The 23347-nt window shown below is 43.1% G+C and overlaps 1 protein-coding gene across 2 annotated transcripts in view; it reads left to right on the plus strand.

Annotated features, from left to right (window-relative positions):
- Positions 1 to 23347, plus strand: part of MXI1 (MAX interactor 1, dimerization protein) — a 101806-nt gene that overhangs the window by 12797 nt on the left and 65662 nt on the right. The window contains exons 1-2 of one of the 2 annotated variants that reach the window (XM_049790585.1): positions 5881 to 6143; positions 7381 to 7513. In XM_049790585.1, coding sequence (XP_049646542.1) covers positions 6071 to 6143; positions 7381 to 7513 — 206 coding nt within the window. In that variant the 5' untranslated portion in view covers positions 5881 to 6070. Of the gene's footprint in view, positions 1 to 5880; positions 6144 to 7380; positions 7514 to 23347 lie in introns of those variants that run through there. The other variant, XM_049790584.1, reaches the window with a different exon arrangement.

Below are 23347 nucleotides of genomic sequence, written 5' to 3' on the forward strand. Positions count from 1 at the left end.
GGCATCCTCAGCAGGGGAAAATTCCTGCGATCTTTATAAAATCAAGTTATTGATTTTAAAGCAGTTTATTGCACCCAGGACATGATAAATGTAAGAGAAAGAAATGATTTGGAGATTTGTGTGTATCCATACAGTTCCATATATATTAGGCAAAAAAATGAAACAAAATACGAATTCACAGAATGAGCAGTGTTTCTAAAGAAGAAATGATCATGGCTGGCCAAGTTATAAGCCAAGTTTCAAGAGATGAAAGTCCTTATTCTCATGGTATAAATGATTGTAGCCACACTGAAGGAACATGTGACTAAAGCAACAAATGCTAAACATTTGAAAAAAGAAAAAGTGGTTTGGAAGGCATTCCTCATGAAGGAAATGACTGCCATACAACAAAGATTATTGGCCTGTGGTGGTCTTTTAAAAAGTCAGTGGTGGAGTGAGGTTGGACCCATGACTGGGTCTGAATCCTGGAGCCTATTCTGAATGTGGGCAAAGAGTGAACCTTGACCAGAAAAGAAAAGCAGTCTTTGAAGCTCTTTGGAATGTAACTTGATCTTGCTAGCTCCAGAATTAGGACTCCATAAATTTAAAAGACCAGAAAACTTGCTCTTGCTCTGCCTTAGTCATTTAAAACAACACCCACCACCAAATCAACCAGGATAAGAATTATGGAGATGGGAGAGAGCACTGGACTGGAATATGCAGACAGACCCTCATTCTACCTTAGCTCCCTAAGTCTGATAACTAGCTGTGTAAGAGACCCTCCCACTCTGAGCCCATTTTCTCATCTAACAGAAACTGGAATGTAGTATATGCTTAACAGCATACATTTCTATGAAATAAACCATGAAATGTTATTTTTGGGAAATATTTGCTTGGCATGGCCCTCGCAAAGTCCTCCCCCATATCTTCTGCTTGCCCCCTAGTGTTCCCCCTCTCCCCACCAAGTGGGGTGCCCCAGAATAAGCAAACTTTATAGACGTGTATATTAATGGAGTCCTGCATTGCAGTTTTCTTTTGGAATGCAAGTTAATGTAGAAAAGAAGGAAAAAGACGTTGGAGAGATGAACGCATCCAGTAGAATCACTGAAATAGGCTGTGTAGTAAGGGCTGGTGGATAAAATGTAAAAAGCCCTTTCTAAGGGGTAGCGGGAGAAGGAGGAGAGAACCCAGAATGGAAGTCAAGTGCAGCTGTTTGAGCCTCAGCCAATTTTACCAGAAAACTGAAGTTGAAAAACAGCAAAGTTGCGTGCAGATTCAGAGCTCCCAGGTTAGCATTGCCCGGGCTGCCCAGCTGCCTGTTCATTCCCAGCTCAGACACCTGGGTGGCTCAGAGCTTCCGTGCTTTTGCTTGTGGCTGGGATGTCAGCCTGCAGCCCTGGCGACTGGAGCCCTGGGCGGCGCGGCTCCCTCTTGGGTTTAGCATTACGTCATCCCTTCTAGACCCAAATTTATCTCGGCTGCACACAGACCCGCAGCTCGGAGCTGCTGCCGCTGACTAGGGGAGAGCTTACGCATGAAGTTAGGGGAGGCTGACTCACTCACTGGACAGAGGGAGACGGTTCTGCCGCTCTTCACATTTCTGAGCTGGGAGTAGAGAGATGGGGAAGGGGCTGTGCTAGCCATTTGGGGAGAAGGCAGGAAGGGGGGACAGTGAAGAGACGCATAGCAAGGATGCTCATTTAGCAGCTCCCGGTCTCTCCCCCCTCCCCACACCGTGTTCCAAGCCCTGTTTATTTGAAAACCCCCATCTTCTAAAGCTGTGGCAGAAAACCATGTCCTATGTCATCAGTATTTTGCAGGTTCAGGGAAGTTCTCTCCAGTCCCAGGTGTCACTGAGACGGTGGCTTTGGACTGGCAACCTAACTGGCAGCCTAACTTTGTGATCCCATCTCCTCTTTTCCCTGTCCAATTTGCAGAAAAGATCTAACACAGACCAGCCTCCTCCATTGTTTGTGTATCTGCAACAAATCATGTGGAAAGCCTGTTTAGTAAATGGGTCTCCAAAAGGACATCTCAGAATAAAGATTTTTGCCCATGGCCAGCTGTCCCCTCTGGGTTTGCTTGTTATAATCCTAGGAGTTTCTTGGGGACTTTTTTTCTCCATCTTTAAAACGAGACTCTCCTGAGAGACACTTGAGGGAAAGGGCAGAACCAGAGGCTGTTGGTAAGATTCCAGGTTCCTTTGTCTGTAGGCTTGGAGTACTTTGATCTGAGCAAAAGGAAGGTTCTGGCTGTCTCTGGGTTCTTCTAGATTAGAACTGGTGCTGAAAGATGTTTCAGAAGCTAAAATTATTTTTAATTATTGAGATCTTTTTGAGGCTAAGATTCCAAGCTTTGTGCCATGGAGGCTCTTGTGTCTAATGTTCAAGCTAGAACTCCAGGAATCAGCCAGAGCAGGGCAAAGATAATGGTATCTTTGTTGCCTTTAGAAAAGGCTAGACAGTTTGCTACATAAAGTAGCCTTTAGTACTGCCCAGAGCCCACCATTCCCAACATCTCTCCTCTTCTCCAACATGCAGGTTGGCTCATAGACACTAGATATATATCCCAAAGGGAAATGAGACTCATGTCTGGTGTCTCACAGTTGATTTCCAAGCATCTCAGTTTTCTCTTGAGAACCCACAGATGTATTTGCATTATGATTTATGGTTTTAAAGACATCTCAAACCATGCATATTTTCACTTTGTACTGTTTTAAGTTTGGGGAGGGGGTGGTTTGGGCCATACCCAGATGTGCTCAGGGCTCACTCTGGGTGGTTATTCAGGGGACCATATGTGGTTCTGGGGGTCAAACTGGCATTAGCTACATGCAAGGCAAGTGCCTAATGCCCTGTACTATGTCTCCAATATTCCTGTATTATCTCTCAGGTATGTATGTCACACGGGTTTATCTCCTACTAGCTAAAGTACTTTCGTTTCTTTTTTTGTTTGTTTGTTTTTTTCAGGCCACACCCATTTGATGCTTAGGGCTTACCCCTGGCTAAGTGCTCAGAAATTGCCCCTGGCTTGGGAGGACCATATGGGACGCAGGGGGATCGAACCCGCTGTCACCATCTTTCCTGGCTAGCGCTTGCAAGGCAGACACCTTACCTCTAGCGCCACCTCGCAGGCCCCAGTACTTTTGTTTCTTATAAAACTACTAGCAGTGTAGTGCTTAGCAATTTTATTTAAGAATGTGGACAAGGGGCCGGAGAGATTGCACAGTGGTAAGGCTTTTGCCGGAGATGCAGAAGGACGGTGGTTCGAATCCCGGCATCCCATATGGTCCCCCAAGCCTGCCAGGAGCGATTTCTGAGTGTAAAGCCAGGAGTAACCCCTGAGCACTGCCGGGTGTGACCCAAAAACAAAACAATCAAACAAACAAAAAACAACAAAACAAGAATGTGGACACTGTGACTTTCAGTTGGAATTTAGGCATTAATTGTTTCCACCTCCAATTTCATCACCACATGATGCCATCCCTTGGCTGAAGACCCCAGGTTTCCTTCCCACCCCATCCTGACTCTTTGACAACAATTTTTGATCAAAAAGGCCAAGGGATTCTTTAAGTTGTAGAAATTAACCAATAATTGCTACCCACAACTAACAGATGCTATGAGTGAACAGGTATTTTTTCATAAATAATTCAATTCCACCTCTCCTCAATGTATCCTTGTTGAGATAGAGGCAGGTTGTCAGCCATACCCACTGGAAAACCCCTATCTGAAGCAACATAGATAACAGCTGAAAAAGTACTGTCTCTGTTTCAATTTTTTTTGTTGTTGTTGTTGCAAAAATTAGTTATCCTGTGTCCTATGAACATCTTTGGTTCTGGTTCGCTCTACATTATTTTGGTGTGTAAATGTAATGCTAAATGTAATATTCAAAAGAACTGGTGGAATTTTGCAGCTTTGGACCGTATTGGAAATCTTGTTAAAACAGAAAGAAATGGAGGGAGATTGGCGAGAGGAAGAGTAGGAGGAAGAGGGAGAGGGAAGAGAGAGAAGAGAGAGATACAATGGAGAAGCTATTAATTTGCATTGTGAAGCCTGTGACATATTGGAGAATATTTCCATTCCAAGATGGTATATTCTTATGTAGTCACTAGAATGACCACATTAAAGGGGAAATTCTCATCAAGAGATTTGTTATTTGGGGTGTCCACTTGCAAATTAAAATAATCATGGCTGGGAAAACAATAGTGAATGTTTCCAGTATCCCTATCTAGGTCCTAGAGCATTTAATAGTTTTGATTTGTTTGCCCTTTCTCTCCCTATCACTGGTTCTCAGCTGGAGGAATTTTTGTACCCTAGTAAGATATTTGGCAATGTCAGTGTCAGGAGACATTTTTGGTTGTCATACTAGAGGGGTGGTCGCGGCAACTAGTGGGTACAGGCTGCTGAAGCTGTTGAACTTTAAACAACGCACAGAACAATTCCTTCATCCCAGAAGAAGAAATTATTCTGCCCCAATTATCAGTCATCCTGAGATTAAGAAAATCTGGTTTAGAACATTGGTTCTCAAAGTTAATTGCACACAAGAATTATCCAAAACAACTTAAAAATCCTCAAGTCTGAGGGGATGGAGCTATAGTACAATAGGTAAGACATTTGGCTTGCCCTTGGTCGACCTGGGTTCAATCCCCGGCATCCCATATGGTCCCCTGAGCCTGCCAGGAGTGAGTCCTGAGTGTACAGCCAGGAGTAACCCCTGAGTAAGGTAAAAATAGAAGACAAAAAATGCTCAAGCTTGGGTCAGAGGTGATTCTGATGTAATGGTCTGGCTCCAATCATTGTTGTCTGGCTCCAAATCATGTTATTAGGAATATTAGAAAGGTTTTAGAAATTTTAAAATCTGTTCAGGTGATTCAAGTAAGGAAGAAATTTGAGGACCTTTAGGTTAAAGGGGTCTCTTCTGCTCAAGGAACTTGAAAAGTAGCAGTGAGGCCAGCTTTTGGAAGAATTTTACTGGGTCCTTTTTAGGCACCGTTTCCCTCTCTATGGAGGAAGAACTCATAGGAAATAATCACCATGGCTTCCCTTTACTAAGTGCCATGAAGGATGGTGATATCATTTAATCCTGTGAAGATGATAACACTTAAGTAGAGCAGGGCCCATACTTACAGCTCTGCTTGCTGTACATAGTATGACAGACCCTCAATATTTGGAGAAGCTATGGCCATTTTGTACAAGAAGAAAAGGGTACAAGTTTACACAGCATGAGAAGCAACATCAGAATTTGACCTGGGTGACCAACCTCAGCACCAAATCACCTACTCATCTCACTCAGATATATACTTTAAGTTCTAGGGATGTTTTCTTGCCTCTAAAAGGGCAGAATAGGAGTTTCTAAATTTACAAAATATGGGGAAAAGAAAAAACCTGCCTCCATGGAGAGGGTCTATAGAAGCCTTCTTTAGCGCTGATGGGATCATCCTTTATTTTTTGACACTGATTTTGTCTTTTTTTTTTTTTAGTTGTACCTCTGAGTTCTCTCTGGGCAGCACGTTTTACAGATGGAGAAAGTCAGGAATCCCAAGAAAAACTATTAAAACAATTAGATTAAACTATTGGAATTGGCACTGCAGCTCCTGAGCACCAACTGAGGAGAGCTGCTGAGAAAAGGGCTTCCAGGAGTAGACTCATTGCAGAGTTCAAAGCCTTCCCTCCTAGAATTCAATCAACTTCAGATCACCTAATACATTTCTAGCCTCGGAAAAGCGGGACTGACTACATCTCCCGGGGACCCTTGTGGCATTTGAGAGTGCGCAGGCGCACTGAGGGTCGTGCAGGCGGAGTCCCGGCGTTTAGTGGGCGGCACCAGGCAGGACTACATTTCCCAGAAGGCAGTGCAAAGGGGGGCGGGCCGCAGTACTGCGCCCGCCCCTCCCCCGTGCTCGCTCCGAGAAGTAAACAAACCGCGCGCGGGCTGTGCGGCGCGGCGGGGCAGCGAGAGCGCGCGGGGCAGAGTGTCCGGGCCGGCCCGCCCGCCCGCAGCCCGCGGCACATGTCCGGGGGCGGTGCCAGGCGCTAGCCGCCTGTGGCGCCTCCTATCGGCCGGGCAGGGGAGCGCCAGAGGCCGCGCGGTGCCCATGGAGCGGGTGCGGATGATCAACGTGCAGCGCCTGCTGGAGGCGGCCGAGTTCTTGGAGCGCCGGGACCGAGGTAACTGCTGGGTCCCGCAACGCAAGCTCCGGGCACTCCTGCCCCGCGTGGGGAGTGCGGGCCGGCGGGCGAGGGGTACCCTGTGCGGTGAGGTGCGTGGATCTGAAGGGAGGCGCGTGAGTCGAGGCGCCCGGTGAGAAGGAAGAGGGGTGCATGCGTGTCGGGGTGCATATGTCAGGGAAGGGGTTGTGGGGACTGGGTGCTCGAGAGGGGTGCATGCGACGGTGCATATGAGGGGTGCGTGAGTGGGGTGCATGTGAAGAATGCATGTGAGGGGTGCGTGAGAGGCGGGGCGTGCACGAGAGGGGTGCGTGACTGGATGCATGTAAATGGTATGTTTTGGGGGTGCGTGTGTCCGGCGTGTTGGTTGCGTGAGTGGGCCCCGAATAATGGGGTATAGATAGGGTGTCGGGTGCAGGCTACTGCGGAAGTGGAGGAGGTTTCGGGGGTCTGAATGGACAGAGGGCCCAGAGTGGACATAAGAGAAAGCCCCGAGGGCAGGTGGAGCCGCCTTGGGAGTGGGGCGAGTGATCACCCTAAAGTGTGGGATCAAAGGAGACTGGAAGAGAAAGGACCCCAGGAACTGGAAGAAGAGAAACCAGCCTTGGGTCACATCGATTATGCGATTATGCGAAGTACATACATTGATAGGTCAGAGCTTTACGGACATTTTTAGCATGGGGAGAATGAAAGGAAAAAGGGAATTGGGGGCAAGTGAAATAACTGAGGTTAGTGGTATGGTCTCAGGTATTAGGGCATTTATGTCAAGAGTTCTTGGGGAAGAGGATTTAGGGGCACAGGTAGAAATTGCTTGTTTGGAGGAGACATAGATACACCTTCCACAGGGCCAGAGAGATAGCATGGAGGTAAGGTGTTTTCCTTCCCTGCAGAAGGTTGATGGTTCAAATCCCGGCATCCCATATGGGCCCCTGAGCCTGCCAGGGGCGATTTCTGAGCATAGAGCCAGGAGTAACCCCTGAGCACTGCCGGGTGTGACCCCCCCCCCCCAAAAAAAGGATACACTTTCCACCCAGTAAATTGCATTAGTTTATAGCTTCGTCATGAATGTCTGGGCAGAAGTGGGAGTTATATATTTAAGTCGAAAATAATGGAAACATTTTTGCCTCTTTTCCGTTTCTTCTTTTCAGCAACTGTTCCTGCAAGAACTTCAGACTTGTGGATCCGTGGATTTGGGTATATTCTGATATGTCTTTTTTTTTTCTTGCTCTCTCTTTAGAGTGTGAACATGGCTATGCTTCCACGTTTCCCTCTATGCCAAGCCCCCGACTGCAGCATTCAAAGCCCCCGCGGAGATTGAATCGGGCACAGAAACACAGCAGTGGAAGCAGCAACACCAGCACTGCCAACAGGTAGCTAGCCCGGAAGAGTCAGAGTTCCTAGGAAAGGGGCCTGAACACACAGTCAGGCCTAAGTGCAGGCCATACCCTCTTTAGCTTGCTAACACAGCTAGTTAGGAGCAGCACTTAATAGCCTAAAGGGTTCCTTTTAACAGCATTCCTAGATTTGTCCTTTTAGAGTAATAGCGTCGAAGAATCATAATAACCTGGTCTTGTGTAGGAGGGAGGAAACAGTATCTGCAGAGATCAAAGGGCTTCTTGCTGAGGTTCTTTTTTTTTTTTTTTTTTTTTTGGTTTTTGGGCCACACCCTGTGACGCTCAGGGGTTACTCCTGGCTATGCGCTCAGAAGTTGCTCCTGGCTTCTTGGGGGACCATATGGGACGCCGGGGGATCGAACCGCGGTCCGTCCTAGGCTAGCGCAGGCAAGGCAGGCTCCTTACCTCCAGTGCCACCGCCCGGCCCCTTTGCTGAGGTTCTTAAGGTGGGGAAAATCTTTGACTGCTTTGGCAGCAAGTGTCCATGCATGCATCCTATTTGCATAAAAGTTTCCTGGGTCCAGCTTTAAACTTTGATGGCCCAAGAATTTTTTAAAATCAGAGAAAGTTAGGGAAGAACTTAAAAAAAAAAAAAAAGGAGAGGCTGGAAAGAGATCCCTAAAGGTAAGAATTGGGGCTTTTGATCATTGATTAAGAATAATTGTGGGCTCCCATCAATGCTTAGATAATAATTAGAGCTCAGGAGGGTACATCTTCCTGTTGCAGGGGTTAGAGGGATAGTGGAGTGATCATCCAGCAAGTCGAGCTCTTCTTGCCGTTCATGGAGTTGACTCGCAGCATGCTATGGTCTCCATAGCACCTCCATAAGTGATCCCTGAGCATAGAGCCAGGAGTAAGTCCTGAGTACTTCTGGATACAGCTGAAACACACACACACACACACACACACACACACACACACACACACAACCAAACTAAAACAAACAACAAACCCACAAAACCTAAGTTCTAACTAAAACCTTGTTTTAAAAAGAAGACAAAGAACCAGAGCAACAATGACAGTAGCTGCTGCTTGTTATATCAGAAGAGATCCCTAAAAATGCTGACCTGGATATTTTCAAACACAGTTGACTTCTATTTTTGAAACATTTTAGTAGTGTTTTTGCTCAAGAGAGGAAGTGAATTTCAAGAATTTTTCTCAAAGTGCTTTCCAAAGTCATTTTCTAAAAAAGATCAGGTTGTGGGGTCAGTGTGATACTGAGGCAAGGAAGACTTTTGCTTTGCATGCAGCTGACCCAGGTTTGATCCCTGGCATCCCATATAGTTTCCTGAGCCTGCTAGAAGTGATTCCCGAGAAAAGAGCCAAGAGTAACCCCTAAGCATCACTGCGTGTGAACCCCTCCAAAAATAAAGCAACACAAAAAATCTGATTGTGCATATAAATCAGTGCATAGGCAACAATTAGATCTCAGGAGGGTAAATCTTCCTATTCTGGGGGTTGGAGAGATAATGGGTGTCGCATTTGCCTTGCATGCAGCTGACTTGGGTTGGAATCCTGACTCTATTCATGGTCTCCTAAGTATTATCAGGAATGATCCTAAAGCACAGAGCAAGGAGTAAGTTCTGAGCACTGCCCAGGATAGCCCAAAAAACTAAACTAAATTAAAAAATCTCATCTGCATTTCTTTTTTTTTTTTTTTTTTTTTTTTTTTTTGGGCCACACCCGGCGTTGCTCAGGGGTTACTCCTGGCTGTCTGCTCAGAAATAGCTCCTGGCAGGTACGGGGGATGGGGGTGGGGGTGGGGGTCCATATGGGACACCAGGATTTGAACCAACCACCTTTGGTCCTGGATCGGCTGCTTGCAAGGCAAACACCGCTGTGCTATCTCTCCGGGCCCTCATCTGCATTTCTGACCTCACTGGTTAACTGGGAATCTCTCTTTTGCCTTCAACTTCATATTAAATCTGGGTATTTCCCTTTTTTGCCTTTTTATTTAAGTCTATTCTTTTTTTTTTTTTTTTTTTTTTTGGTTTTTGGGCCACACCCTGTGACGCTCAGGGGTTACTCCTGGCTATGCGCTCAGAAGTTGCTCCTGGCTTCTTGGGGGACCATATGGGACGCCGGGGGATCGAACCGCGGTCCGTCCTAGGCTAGCGCAGGCAAGGCAGGCACCCTACCTCCAGTGCCACCGCCCGGCCCTAAGTCTATTCTTAATTTTAACTTTTGACTGGAATGATAGCTCAAAGGCTGGGAGCACATACTTTGCATGTAGTAGCCCCAGTTTGCTCCTTGGCATCTCATGGTTCCCCAAGCACCGCTGGGGGTGACCCAGACAGACACACAAAAATTTTTTTAAGTATAAAAATAATTAGCCACATATGTACTTAAATGTACTAAGTTTGAGTTTAGAGAATTTGTTGTGATATGGTAACTTTCTTGTGGAAAAAAATATGAAGAATGTATACAGCAGGGGCTGGGGAGGTGGCGCTAGAGGTAAGGTGTCTGCCTTGCAAGCGCTAGCATAGGACAGACAGCGGTTCGATCCCACGGCGTCCCATATGGTCCCCCCAAGCCAGGGACGATTTCTGAGCGCATAGCCAGGAGTAACCCCTTAGCGTCAAATAGGTGTGGCCCAAAAATCCAAAAAAAAAAAGAATGTATACAGCAATTTAAAAGAATAATTATAAATTTTCTTGCCCCTCACAGTGTCTTTGGTTAAGATATCAACAATTAAGATCTACATTTGGGGGGCTGGCGTGGTGGCTCTAGAGGTAAGGTGCCTGCCTTGCCTGCGCTAGCTTAGGATGGTCCTAGGTTTGATCCCCCGGCATCCCATATGGTCCCCCAAGCCAGGAGCGATTTCTGAGCTCATAGCCAGGAATAACCCCTGAGCGCCACCGGGTGTGGCCCCCCCCCAAACAAAATCTACATTTGGGAACTTATATCTTTTACTTTTCAAAACAAGTAAAAAAAATCTCAGTATCAGAGGATCATAGCAGTATTACAATGGGTAGCCTGGCATCTGGCTCGTGGCCAACCTGGGTTCAATCCCCAATAGCCTATATAGTCCCTTGAACTCCACCTGGAGTGATCCTAAGTGCAGAGCCAGAAATAAACCATGAGTACTATCAGGTATCACAAACAAATAAACAGAACCACAGTGGGTAGGGCATGTCTGAGTGTGTGTGTATGGGGTGGGGGTGGGGTGAATGTATGTGACCTCACGCTCCGAAAATTCAATTCAAACAAGTTATATTTCTTAGTTTTAGTTGCTTTTTGAGATACTCGTATACTACTTTGTAAAGGATCAACTCTGGGGCCAGAGCAGTAGCATAGCAGGTAAGGTGTTGGCCTTGCATTTGGGCCACCCAGGTTCAATCCCCAGCTTCCCATACGGTCCTTTGAGCCTGCCAGGAGTAATGCCTGAGTGCTGTCAGGTGTGTCCCCAAAACAAAAATAAAAACAAAAGAGGAGAGGGAGAAAAGATTTTGGATATATGATATTATTCAACTCATCTATGGGATTTATGCTGAGGCCTTTATGTATGAGAACCACTACATTAAAATGCAACAGTAGACATCATTTATTCTTACTTTTATTTAAAAATCTATGCTTTATGGAAAAAGGGAGCTAAAATGTAATGCTAGAGTGCTTGAAAGTTAATGTTATTATTTCATTTGAAGGGAATTCTAACATTCCCTGCTAACTTTATGCCTATTATTAGATTTAAGAGATATTTTATATATTGAGTATATAATACAGGATGAAAACTGGTAAAAAATTTTCATATTGTCTGAAATAAGAAAAATAGATAGAGGGGCTGGAGCGATAGCACAGTGGGAAGGGCATTTGTCTTGCATGTGGCTGACCCTGGTTCCATCCCCAGTATCCCATAGGGTTCCCTGAGCCTGCCAGAAATAATTTCTGAACAGAGCAGGAGTAACCCATGAGCACCACCGAGTGTGGCACCCAAATAGAAACACAAAAGAAAATGGATAGAATTGGAAGTGTGTGTGTGTGTGTGTGTGTGTGTGTGTATTTCAAACTTTGGAACTTGTCATTCTTGTTACTCATCTTGACCATTAATTCTTATATATCATGACATTAATTATTCTGTCATATATCTTATTTTTTTTAATTTTACATTTTTTTATTTTATTTTAATTATGACAACAAAGATGCAAAAAAAGAGGACAGGGTAGAGTTACAGTGGAAGCCCAATCACCCATAAACAGAATTCTCGGTAGTCCCATCGATGATATCCCAGCCTTGAACTTTCAGCCAAAGAACATTAAGAAAAACAAAACTGAACCCATGTACAATACAATTATTTGTCCCTCAAATCCCCAGTTGTAGTACATACTATTTCTTAGCAGCACACAATATAATCTAAAGACATTAGACTTATGTAATTCCTTAAACATTGAGGGCAAAGTACATTTATCTAGTTCCATGCACATGCTTACTAGTTTAAGTTAACCTCAAACATTTTAGTGGGTTGTTTTTCTTAAGGATTGGAGTCAAGGGAACATAGTAAAAAACGGTGTTAAAGTGGCATTTGTTTGCATAGGCCCACCAAAATATAAGGGACATGGAAAGAAAAATTATGGTCTAAATACAAGGAGACCCTACCCCTGAAGTTTCCTGGCACAGGACTGACTCTAAGCTCCAGGCAAACTAGTTTGTCCAATTCAAGTCATCGTCTGTAGTGGCAATACACCTCCATTCCTCACATAGTCTGTTGTTGGTATCAAGCTTCTGTATTAAAGATCCTGGAGTCTGCATATCCCATATTGCAGTCAGGATGGTGCAGAGCATCCTCTCGTTTCACCTCACACTTAAAGGGCAATAGAGAGAACCATGTCCTGTAGAGCAGGTCATTGTTGTTGTCAAGTCTTCTCAGTGTAAACGGAAGTCTCTTTTTAGGAGGTCGATGTCAGACCCTTGGTAGTGTCTTTCCTGGTAGAGGACTGCTTCCAGCTGTTGCTATATAAGACCTTGGATGTTTCGTAGAGAGTTTGCCTGGTTCTGGCGTGAATGGAGGATGCCCATTCTTCTGAGGCCTGTGCCAGGTCATTATATCAATGTTCAGGGTGTAAGGTACATTGTACTGAGATTTATTAGATAAGAACTTATCTGTATGTATGGTGTTTTCCCATTTTAATGTGTCTATGCAAACAAGGATCAATGCCATGAAGCGTTATTGGTGCATCTGGAAGCAATAGGAACAAGACCAGCAATTTCCATAACATAGTTCAATCATAGGCATCAAACTGAGGGACAGTTCCAACAACAATCCTTACTGAACAGCTTACAAAGAAAAGACAAGATGAAAAGTGGATAGAAACATCATGGTAGAAGAATATATATAGAGTTATATCAGTTAAAGAAAATACCCATAAAACATACAAAAGATATATGTGTTCAATATGTGTTCAATTTGTGTCCTTCTAAATAGTTCTAGGATTTGTTAGATCTACTGTATGTCTTAGGTCAGAGATTAGAACTGTGTGTTATTGAAGTTAAGAAGGGTAAATCTGGGGTACTGATGGTTGGGAGGAGCATATGTTTGCAAAATGAAGACTGGTATGACATTGCCAGTGACAGCCTGAGTATAGCTGAGCAGCTATCTGCCACCCACCAGATCAAACTCCACCCCCTCAGCCCCACCCGAGGCCAGTCTCCAGACAGATCCGGCCTGGGAGTGGGGAAAACCCAGGGTGCCCCATCAACTCCTTCCAGGAACCCACCTGGAGATCCTGAGGAATGGGGGAGAGGGGGGTCGGGTGACCCAGGTCCGGGCCCCCCTACCCTAGGCCGGGCCCCCCTACCCTAGGCCGGGCCAACAGGCCACTGGCACATGCGGAGGCCTGCCAGCTGCCCACCCATGCCGGCTAAAAAATCCTGCTCCAGGAAGGGAGAGAGACCCTCCCAAGCCCAAAGGACAGGGATTTAAGTCCCACCCTAGGCCAGTCTCCGGACAGACCCGGCCTGGGAGTGGGGGAAAACCCAGGGTGCCCCGTCAACTCCTTCCAGGAACCCACCTGGAGATCCTGAGGAATGGGGGAGAGGGGGGTCGGGTGACCCAGGTCCAGGCCCCCCTACCCTAGGCCGGGCCAACAGGCCACTGGCACATGCGGAGGCCTGCCAGCTGCCCACCCGTGCCAGCTAAAAAATCCTGCTCCAGGAGCCTGTCATATATCTTTAAGATACAGTTTGAGGGCCTGAGTATAGTGGGTAGGTTGCTTGCCCTGCATGTGGGTTGACCTAGAAGCAACCTCCCCCACCCCCCACATCCCAGATGGACCCTAAATTCCACCAGGAGTAATCTCTGAGTGCAAAGCCAGAAGTAAGGCTGGCGCACCCCTGCATGTGACCACCCTAAATAAACAAAAGATATAATGTTGATTTTTTTCCTCACTGATAAAGTAAAATGTGATCTTTTTAAATATTATGTTATGAATTTACACTAATATTCAATTTATAAGTGTTCACTAGTCATTTTCCTTAAGTCTTGAATTTTGTTTTTATAGAAGTATGAAGGAGAGAAAATAAGTGATGTAATGTGTTATTATAAGCATGTACTTTGAAGATTCTAGTAGTTTCCTTCTGGGTAGTGGGGAAAGGGACTGGCCATATTTAGTAGTGTGCAGGGGTCCTCAAACTTTTTAAACAGGGGGCCAGTTTACTGTCCCTCAGACCATTGGAGGGTCTGACTATAGTAAAAACAAAACGTATGAACGAATTCTTATGCACACTGCATATATCTTATTTTGCAATGAAGAAACAAAACAGATACAAATACAATATGTGGCCCGCGGGCCATAGTTTGAGGACCACTTAGGGGCTATTCCTTGCTTTGTGCATAGGAATGACCCCTGGGAGTGCTCAGGGGACCCTACATGGTTCCAGGGATTCAAACCAAGGTTATAACCATCATAGCTATATGCAAGGCCAAGTGCCTTCTCTCCTAGATTATCTCTCTTGCCCCTCAGGTTTTATGTTAGTTGGGACACCTCTAATTTAGATTTAGGAGGTGAGATGCATGACTATAATCTTGGTTATGGCCTTCTGGCACATTTTGTTGTTACCCTTGCTAAGATGTTACTGCTTTTAAAGGACCAGGTAGCAGTTGCTATCTGTCTCATTGAAAAGCATCAGATAAGCTGAAATTCCCAGCTTCTTTACTCGTTAGTTTTACAACTTAAAAAAGTCTCAAGATTTGTCTTCTTTATAACCTTACCAATTCTCTTCTTACATGACTTCAATGTAACACTAATTTCTTCCTAAATTATCTTTGAATCTGCCTTTCTTTTTCTTTTTTTTTTTTTTTTTTTTTTTTTGGTTTTTGGGCCACACCCGGTGACGCTCAGGGGTTACTCCTGGCTATGTGCTCAGAGGTCACCTCTGGCTTGGGGACCATATGGGACGCTGGGGGATCGAACCGCGGTCCGTCCTAGGCTAGCGCAGGCAAGGCAGGCACCTTACCTCCAGCGCCACCGCCCGGCCCCCTCTTTTTCTTATCTTTGTTACTAACTAACCTCTTAATCTGAAATGCCATCATCTCTCTCCTAGACAACTGCTGTGACCTCCAAGCTTGTATCCCTGAACTACTCTTGCTTCAGGTAGAATTCTGATCAATTATGTTGGCTAGTCTTTTTTTACTTTAGGTCTTTGTATGTATATAGTTCTCTGCTTCTAAGAATTTTCCTCTTTTGCTAAATTATACATGTTGAATGCAGTAGATGTTTTTTTTTTTTTTTCCTCTCTCTTTAACATCAGCAATTTATTTGCAACATAGTTTGGTCCCCATTACTTCAGTACAGCATAGGAGTAGAAAAGAGTCATAGCAGTAGATGTTTTCTGGAAAAAAAAAAAAAAGAGAGAGAGAGAAGGCTTTCAAACTCCAGGTCAACTATTTTAAATTGCTACTGAGTTTCTTTTTTGAACCAACTACTATAGAAGACTAAAAGTAGGAATGATGACAAAATATGATTTCCTGCATTGGCAAATTGATTTATAAGAGATGTTGTTATAAGACTTTTAGCTTAACATTAAAAAAAAACTGTGGGGGCCCGGAGAGATAGCACAGCGGTGTTTGCCTTGCAAGCAGCCGATCCAGGACCAAAGGTGGTTGGTTCGAATCCCGGTGTCCCATATGGTCCCCTGTGCCTGCCAGGAGCTATTTCTGAGCAGACAGCAAGGAGTAACCCCTGGGCACCACCGGGTGTGGCCCCAAAACTAAAAAATAAATAAATAAAATTAAAAAAACTGAAAAAAAATTAAAAATCTTAATAAAAAAACATGTGAAATATTTCCTTATTTTAGAAAAATTATATTTTCAGTTTTATAATCATACTGGCTATCTTATTGTGGATTACTAGTTGGTGGTCTTGGCAGGGGGTCATGGTTAATTTTTTTCTAAGATACAGAAAAAAATTTTTTTAGTGTAAGTAATTTGAGATTTGTTGTATTCTATTTTTTGTTTGTTTGTTTGTTTGTTTTGGCCACACCCAGCAGCACTCAGGGATTACTCCTGGCTCTGTGCTCAGAAATCGCTCCTGGCAGGCTCTGGGGACCATATGGAATGCCAGGATTGGAACCACCATCCATCCTGGGTTGGCCAGGTGCAAGGCAAATGCCTTACCACTGTGCTATCTCTCCAGCCCCATGTTGTATTCTATTTTTATCCTTAAACATTTGCCTCTTCGTAGAATGATTACATGATTCGTTAATATTCAAAGTTTTTCTTTTATTCTGTTTTTTAAAATAGTTTCTGGGTTTTAGCCAATAGAAACTATGGAGTTCTAGGATAAAAGTAGAGTTCAGTAGCACTTAAGCTCCTAATGATGGAGTTAGAGTGATTGCAGCATGTAGGGCTCTTGCCTTGCATGTGGCCTCCCTGGGCTTGAACCCTGGCACCCCACATAGTCCTTCAAACCTTACCAGAAGTGAGCACAGGCCAGGAGTAAGCCCTGAGCTTACTCTGCTTACTTACTGCTGGGTGTGCCCCACACACAAACAAACAAAAATCTTTTTTTTTTAAATTGGTTTTGGGTCCACACCCGGTGACACTCGGGTTATTTCTGGTTATGCACTCAGAAATCGATCCTGGCTGGCTCGGGGGACCATATGGGACACCGGGGGATTGTCCGTCCTAGGTCAGCAAATGCCCTATTGCTGTGCCACTGCTTCAGGCCGACAAAACTCTTAAATGATGCTAGTATTGTTCTTCCATAGCTTTCCAGAAGTGTGATGTTTGCTATGATGTTCTTTTTTTTTTTTTTTTTTTTTTCGGGCCACACCCATTTGATGCTGAGGGGTTACTCCTGGCTAAGCGCTCAGAAATTGCCCCTGGCTTGGGGAGACCATCTGGGACGCTGGGGGATCGAACTGCTGTCTTTGCAAGGCAGACACCTTACTTCTAGCGCCACCTCGCTGGCCTCTGATATGATGATCTTTCTGCCACTAAAATCAAGAATGTTTTCAGCCTAAACAAACACAGGCTTTGTGTTAATATTTCATTAAAGCACAAGTTTGTTGTTGGATTTCCTAAAGATATATTAATATGTGGGAGCATCATTTCAAGAGATTTCCAAGATGATGCCTTGTAAGCTAGTAGGACAATTCTTCTGTTTCAATTTGCTAAGAAACGTTTAACCAGAATAGTGAATAGATTTCGAAGGAGATTGTATATTTTAGAGAGGGAACTTAAGATTTTTCCAGATTTGATTCTCTCTTTTACAAAGGTAAGATCTTACCATTCATTTTGTGATTGGAGTACATGTGGTCTAGAGATAGTAAGTGATTTACCCAGGCCTTATAGTTGTAGATATGGTTGAGTTTAATCTCAAGCTGGATTTTAAGCAATACATACATTATTCTAACCAACAGGACTGTTAACTGGAACAAAGCATGCTTTTGTAGATTTCTCCTTGTAAACAACAGAATTACCTCCTTTTAGATGTATATAGTATGATCATTGTCATTTTCTAAGTGAAGATAGTTTTTTACATATTAATCTAATCAGTGATTGCATGTTTTGATAGAATTTAGTGCCAAATCTTACTTTTAGCTTATGCTGATATAATTTAAGTGTACATGTTTTTTTCATTAAATTGCTTTTTCCTACCTTGCCATCTAATGAGAGAAATACATTAAGAAAACATTTACATATATTTTTATTTATTTATTTTGGTTTTGGGACCACACCTGGCAGTGCTTAGGGAGTTATACTTGACTTTGTTCTGCATTCAGGAATCATTCTTGGAAGTACTTGGGGGACCATTTGGGATGCTGGGGGTGGAACCCATGTCATGTCAGCTGATTACAAGGCAAACCTTATCCTCTGTGCTATCTCTCCAGCCCCCAATTTTTTGTTTTGTTTTGTTTTTGAGCCACACCTAGTGGTGCTCAGAGGTTACTCCTGGTTCTGTGCTCAGAAATCGCTCCTGACAGGCTTGGGGGACCATATGGGATGCTGGGGATCTAACTGGGTTCATCCCAGTCGGCCACATGCAAGGCAAGTGCCCTACCTCTGTACTGTCGCTCCAGCCCCTCCCAAATTTATTTTTAATTATGATGAAAAATTATAGGGAAAATAGAGAATCCACTGAGAGCATGTAACAAAGACCTGATCAGATATGAAGGGGCTGAAGAGAGCTCAACAGAAGAACTTGTGTTTTACATAACGGAGCCCCAGGTTTGATCCCTGCAATCACAGGGCCTCTGTGACCATTAGGCTGGAAGTAGTCCCTGAGACACACCACACCTGGCCCCTAAACAGTATAAACAAATGTGATAGGTAAAGAAAGACATTTTGGAACGGAACTTGCGCAACAGGAGTTTTCACTTCTTCCGAATTATTTTATGTATATATACTGAACACACCTGTTAAATCATTCTTAATTATTAAATATTGTTTTCTGTGTAGTCAGTAACTTACTGAGATAATCATCATTGATGACATTGAAGTTATTTTTAGATTCCTCCCTCCCTTACAAATAGGACTGCTGTAAACATTTTGTACAAATACTTTTTTTTTCTTGCCTTTTCCTCTTAAATCTTTAGGATAGAAGTGAGAATTTTAATTGCTAAGTCAATGCATAGAATCCATCTTCTATAATGATAATAACAAACCCTAGAATTTAGGGTACAATGTGTAGAAAGCCTTTTGATATACACTACCTAATTTGAATTTATGAACAATTCTATGAGGTAAGGTGAAATTATTTTCTTTATTGTTAGTATTTTTGGTGAGGAAATGGGATTGGCATGCAAAGTAAATTTTACAGGTAGAGGTAGGTGCTGAAACAAATTCCTGGCATTTGTTTCTCTGGGATCAACAAACAATCCTTAGTAATAATTTACTTTACAACTAAGTCTTGGTGACTGTAACCTGAAAATTATGTGTGAGTGATGTACTTTCTGCTCTACCAAATGCTTGAAATGTGCCTGCACCTGCTGCTTTGAATGCCTTCCCACTCGCTCTTTTCCTGTCTCCACAATTTGCCTCTTTTCTCACTAGAAATGAAATTCTTCTCTTTAAGGTAATTAGTAACCAAGTTTATTGAACTTAAAACTATGTAGATAGAATTGTTGATATATATCCTTCCCTGCAATTGAGGAGTCTAAGTTATACTAGGAAAGACGTAAGTATATAATGAAATGGAAAATACATTTGGCCAGGGAGAGAGTACAGTATTTAGGACTTACATGCAGCCAATCTGGGTTTGAACCCTGCCACTATGTCTCCCGAACACCACTGGGTGTGTTTCCTGAGTACAACCAAGTATGGCTTCCCTCCCCCCAAAATTCATAAAATGTTATGACTAGGGTAATTTTGTATAACAAATGATAGTACAGAGTAAATTATTTAGGTTTATAGAAAAAGATTACAATTGGGGCTAGAGTGGTAGTCCATTGGGTAAGTCACTTTCCTTGCATGTGGCCAGCCTGTTTGATCCCCTCACTCCATCTGATCATCAGGAGTAATTCTTGAATGCATAGTCAGGAGTAACCCCTGAGAATTGCTGAGTATAGCCCCTCACCTTGCAAAAAGAGTAAAATGATTACAATTGGTTAATGTAGAAATGCACAGTATTGCAGTTCACTTATTGTCATGCATTTTAAGAGACAGTTATCCCATAGTTGGGTATTAGGGTGAAATTTCTTTACCTTTTTGGTTTTGGGGTCACCCCTGACCAATGCTCAGTGCTTACTCCTGGCTCAGCACTCAGGTCACTCCTACAGGGTCTGGGGACCATACAGGATACTGGGTATCAAACTCTAGTAGGCCACATGCTAGGCAAGTGCCCTACTTGGTATACTGGGGCTCCAGCCCTGAAGTGAAATTTGTAGCTAAGTAATTTCTTAGAAAATATTTGGTTCCTAGATACTTTTGTTATTAGTGTTACTTGTATATGTTTTCAGGAAAATGTTATCAAATTTCTTTTTACTTAGTTTTATGATAATGATAAAAGATCTCTAAATGGCATTTATTTTTTGCATTTATTACAGGAAACACTATAGTCTTGAAAACATTATGTAAATGCCATTTAGGATGAAGCCTTTGAACTAGATATATTTTAATTATAGAGGAAAAAGAGCATTCATTTTTCATCAGTCACATATTTTACAAAGCAAAATTATTTTTCTTATTTAGGCACTAGGATGTACAGTAGTATTAATATTACAGTTTCAGGGGGCTGGAGCAATGGTGCAAACAGTAGGGCACCTGCCTTATACGCACTAGGATGGACAGCAGTTCAATCCCCAAGCATTCCATATGATCCCCCAACCCAGGAGCGATTTCTGAGCACATAGCCAGGAGTAACCCCTGAGTGTCATTGGTTGTGGCCCAAAAAACAAAAATAAAAAAGTAAAATAAATTACAGTTTTAGGAATACAGTGCTATATCATGTCTGTGACCAGTGGTTTCTTTCTTTCTTTTTCTTTTTCTTTTTTTTTTCTTTTTTCTTTTTTTTTTGGTTTTTGGGCCACACCTGGCATGCTCAGGGGTTACTCCTGGCTATCTGCTCAGAAATAGCTCCTGGCAAGCACAGGGGACCATATGCCAGGATTCGAACCAACCACCTTAGGTCCTGGATCGGCTGCTTGCAAGGCAAATGTCGCTGTGCTATCTCTCCGGTCCCTAGTGGTTTCTTTTTATTATTACTTTGGTTCATTTAATAGGGACAATTTAGGAATTTTTTTGGGGGGGGTCACACCCGGCAGCGCTAAAGGGTTACTCCTGGCTCTACATTCAGAAATCGCTCCTGGCAGGCTTGGGGACCATATGGGATGCAGGGATTCGAACCACCACCTTAGGTTCTGGATCAACTGCTTGCAAGGCAAATACCGCTGTGCTATCTCTCTGGCCCCCAGATTTTTTTTTTTTTTAATGAAATAAAAGAGACTGGAGCAGAAGTTCCTGAACTTATTTGGCCTACTGCCTCCTTTTTAGAAAAAAATAAACTCACTTAGTTCTCCTTTGGAATTCTTCCTTCTTTAAGCAAACAAGTAGAAAGCACTTCTTTAGCTGCACCCAATGCTACTACCATGCCCTGAATTGTAAATAGTGGAGGAGAGGGGAAAATGTAGCAAGGTGCCTTAGAAGAAAGACACATTTTAAAGTGTTAAGTATTTATTTTTGTAAACTTATCTTCTATATGAATAACAAAGTGGCACTCATTCTCCACAGAGATTCCTGACTATATTTAGCCATTGTTATCAGTCTGCTAGAATTGGTGAAAGTCGGTGTATCTCAGAACTTAGAATTAAGCTCTCTAGGTCCAGCTTTAAGATAACTTGACATGAGCAGTAGGGAGAGAGTCCAACAGGCTGGAGCTCATGCTTCATATGTGGAAGACCCTGGTTCAATCCTTTGCATGGCGTTTTACGAGCCGCATAAGCATTGAGCTAGGAGTAGACTGTAAGAACTTCTTGAGTGTGCCCCTCAAACAAAAAGAAGGGAACAATTAAAGTTACTTGATATGTATAATATCCTTTTTAATGTATTGTCCTATTAGTTGTCCTTGGTAAAGCAGGTTACTTTCCTGAAAATAACTCAGTAACTTCCTTGAGTACTGCTAGATATATGCCCTCCTATCTCAAAACAAATGGGGATTAGAGAAAGAAGTCTATGAATCTCTCTTCTCCCCCTATGGAATTATTATTATAGGCTTACCAGAAGTTCCAGGTCTACTATTTTATGGGCTTTATCATAAACACCATATTTAATTTGGCTGTTTCAAGAAATATATAACTTGGATAAATAGCTTGGAAGGTAATGGTAAAGTATAACAAGTGTGAGGCTCCATCCAATAAGATAGTTTGTTCTATATTTCTACACAAAAGACTGGAATAGAGTCACAGAGGTATATTCAGAATGAATAAAAGCTGGAAACAAAAAAAAATGTCCATCATCTAGTGAATAAACAAAATAGTATATTCATATAATAGACTACTTACTACCTAGCATAAAAAACTACTAATATGTGGAACAAAATGGATAAGCACAGGATAGTATATAAACAACAGTCAGATACATAACAATACATATTTTGTATTAACATTTATAAAAGCTATTTTCAAAAGGCAGCACTATGGGGCCAGAAATAGAGGACAGTGGTGAAAGCACTTATTAGCCTTGCAGGCAGCTAACCTGGTACCCCCATATAACCCCCTGAATCCACCAGGAGTGATCCCCGAGCACAAAGCCAGGAGTAAGCCTTGAACGCCATTGGTGCTCAAACAAAAAAACCCTACAGAATTACAGAGATGGGAAACACATTAGTGTTCTGCTAGGGGTGGGAACACGGACTGATTACAACTACATATGTTGGAACTGTTTTCCGTGATGCTGTGATAGAATTGTTCTAAAACTACGTTGTGATAAAGGTTACACAACTGTCTGACCTCACTGAAACTCATACCATTCAAGTAGGAGAATTTTATAGAATGCAAAATGTTGATAGTACATAAAGGAGAGTCTTGTACAGGTGACAAAAGCCAAAAAGAGCTAGAGGTGAAAAGAATGAATGATTATCAGGCAATGATTCCTTTAAAAATTGAAGTAAACCAATAAGAGATGAAGAATGGGTAATATAGCTACTTGGAAGCAGTCAGCTCTCCGAACGAGGAGATTCAGTTATCTCTCCTCCCGTTCAACCTTTGAGAATATCTTTTACGTGTGATGTACTTTCCTTAGACAATAAAAAAAAATGTTTGAAATGTCTAACATTTGTGCCTGCTTTTAGTATTTTGGGGAGGGCCAGAGGATAGTGATAGAAAAGTTGACTGGCTGAAGATGTGGGTTAGAGTAGAATGCATATTTGCATATTGAAGTCCTGAGTGGTTTATTGTTTTGTTATGTTTTGTTTTCCTTTTTATTTATTTTATTTTATTTTATTTATTTATTTATTTTGGTTTTTGGGCCACACCCGGCGGTGCTCAGGGGTTTTTCCTGGCTGTCTGCTCAGAAATAGCTCCTGGCAGGCACGGGGGACCATATGGGACACCGGGATTCGAACCAACCACCTTTGGTCCTGGATCGGCTGCTTGCAAGGCAAACGCCGCTGTTCTATCTCTCTGGCTTTTTATTTTTTTGGGGGGGGCACACCTGACAGCTCAGTGGTTACTCCTGGCTCCGCATTCAGAAATTAATTACTCCTGTCTGTGCTCAGGAGACAATATCTGGTTGTGGGATGGAACCCTGGTCAGCAAGGTAAATGCCCTACCTGCTGTACAATCACTTTGGCCACTGAACCCCTGCATTTGATCCCTGGCACCAGAAAAAAACAAGTGATCAACTTCTAAAACATGAACTTTACTTAAATATGGGCCATG

Source organism: Suncus etruscus, chromosome 17 (assembly GCF_024139225.1).
Source record: "Suncus etruscus isolate mSunEtr1 chromosome 17, mSunEtr1.pri.cur, whole genome shotgun sequence".
In the NCBI taxonomy this organism is placed as follows: Eukaryota; Metazoa; Chordata; class Mammalia; order Eulipotyphla; family Soricidae; genus Suncus; species Suncus etruscus.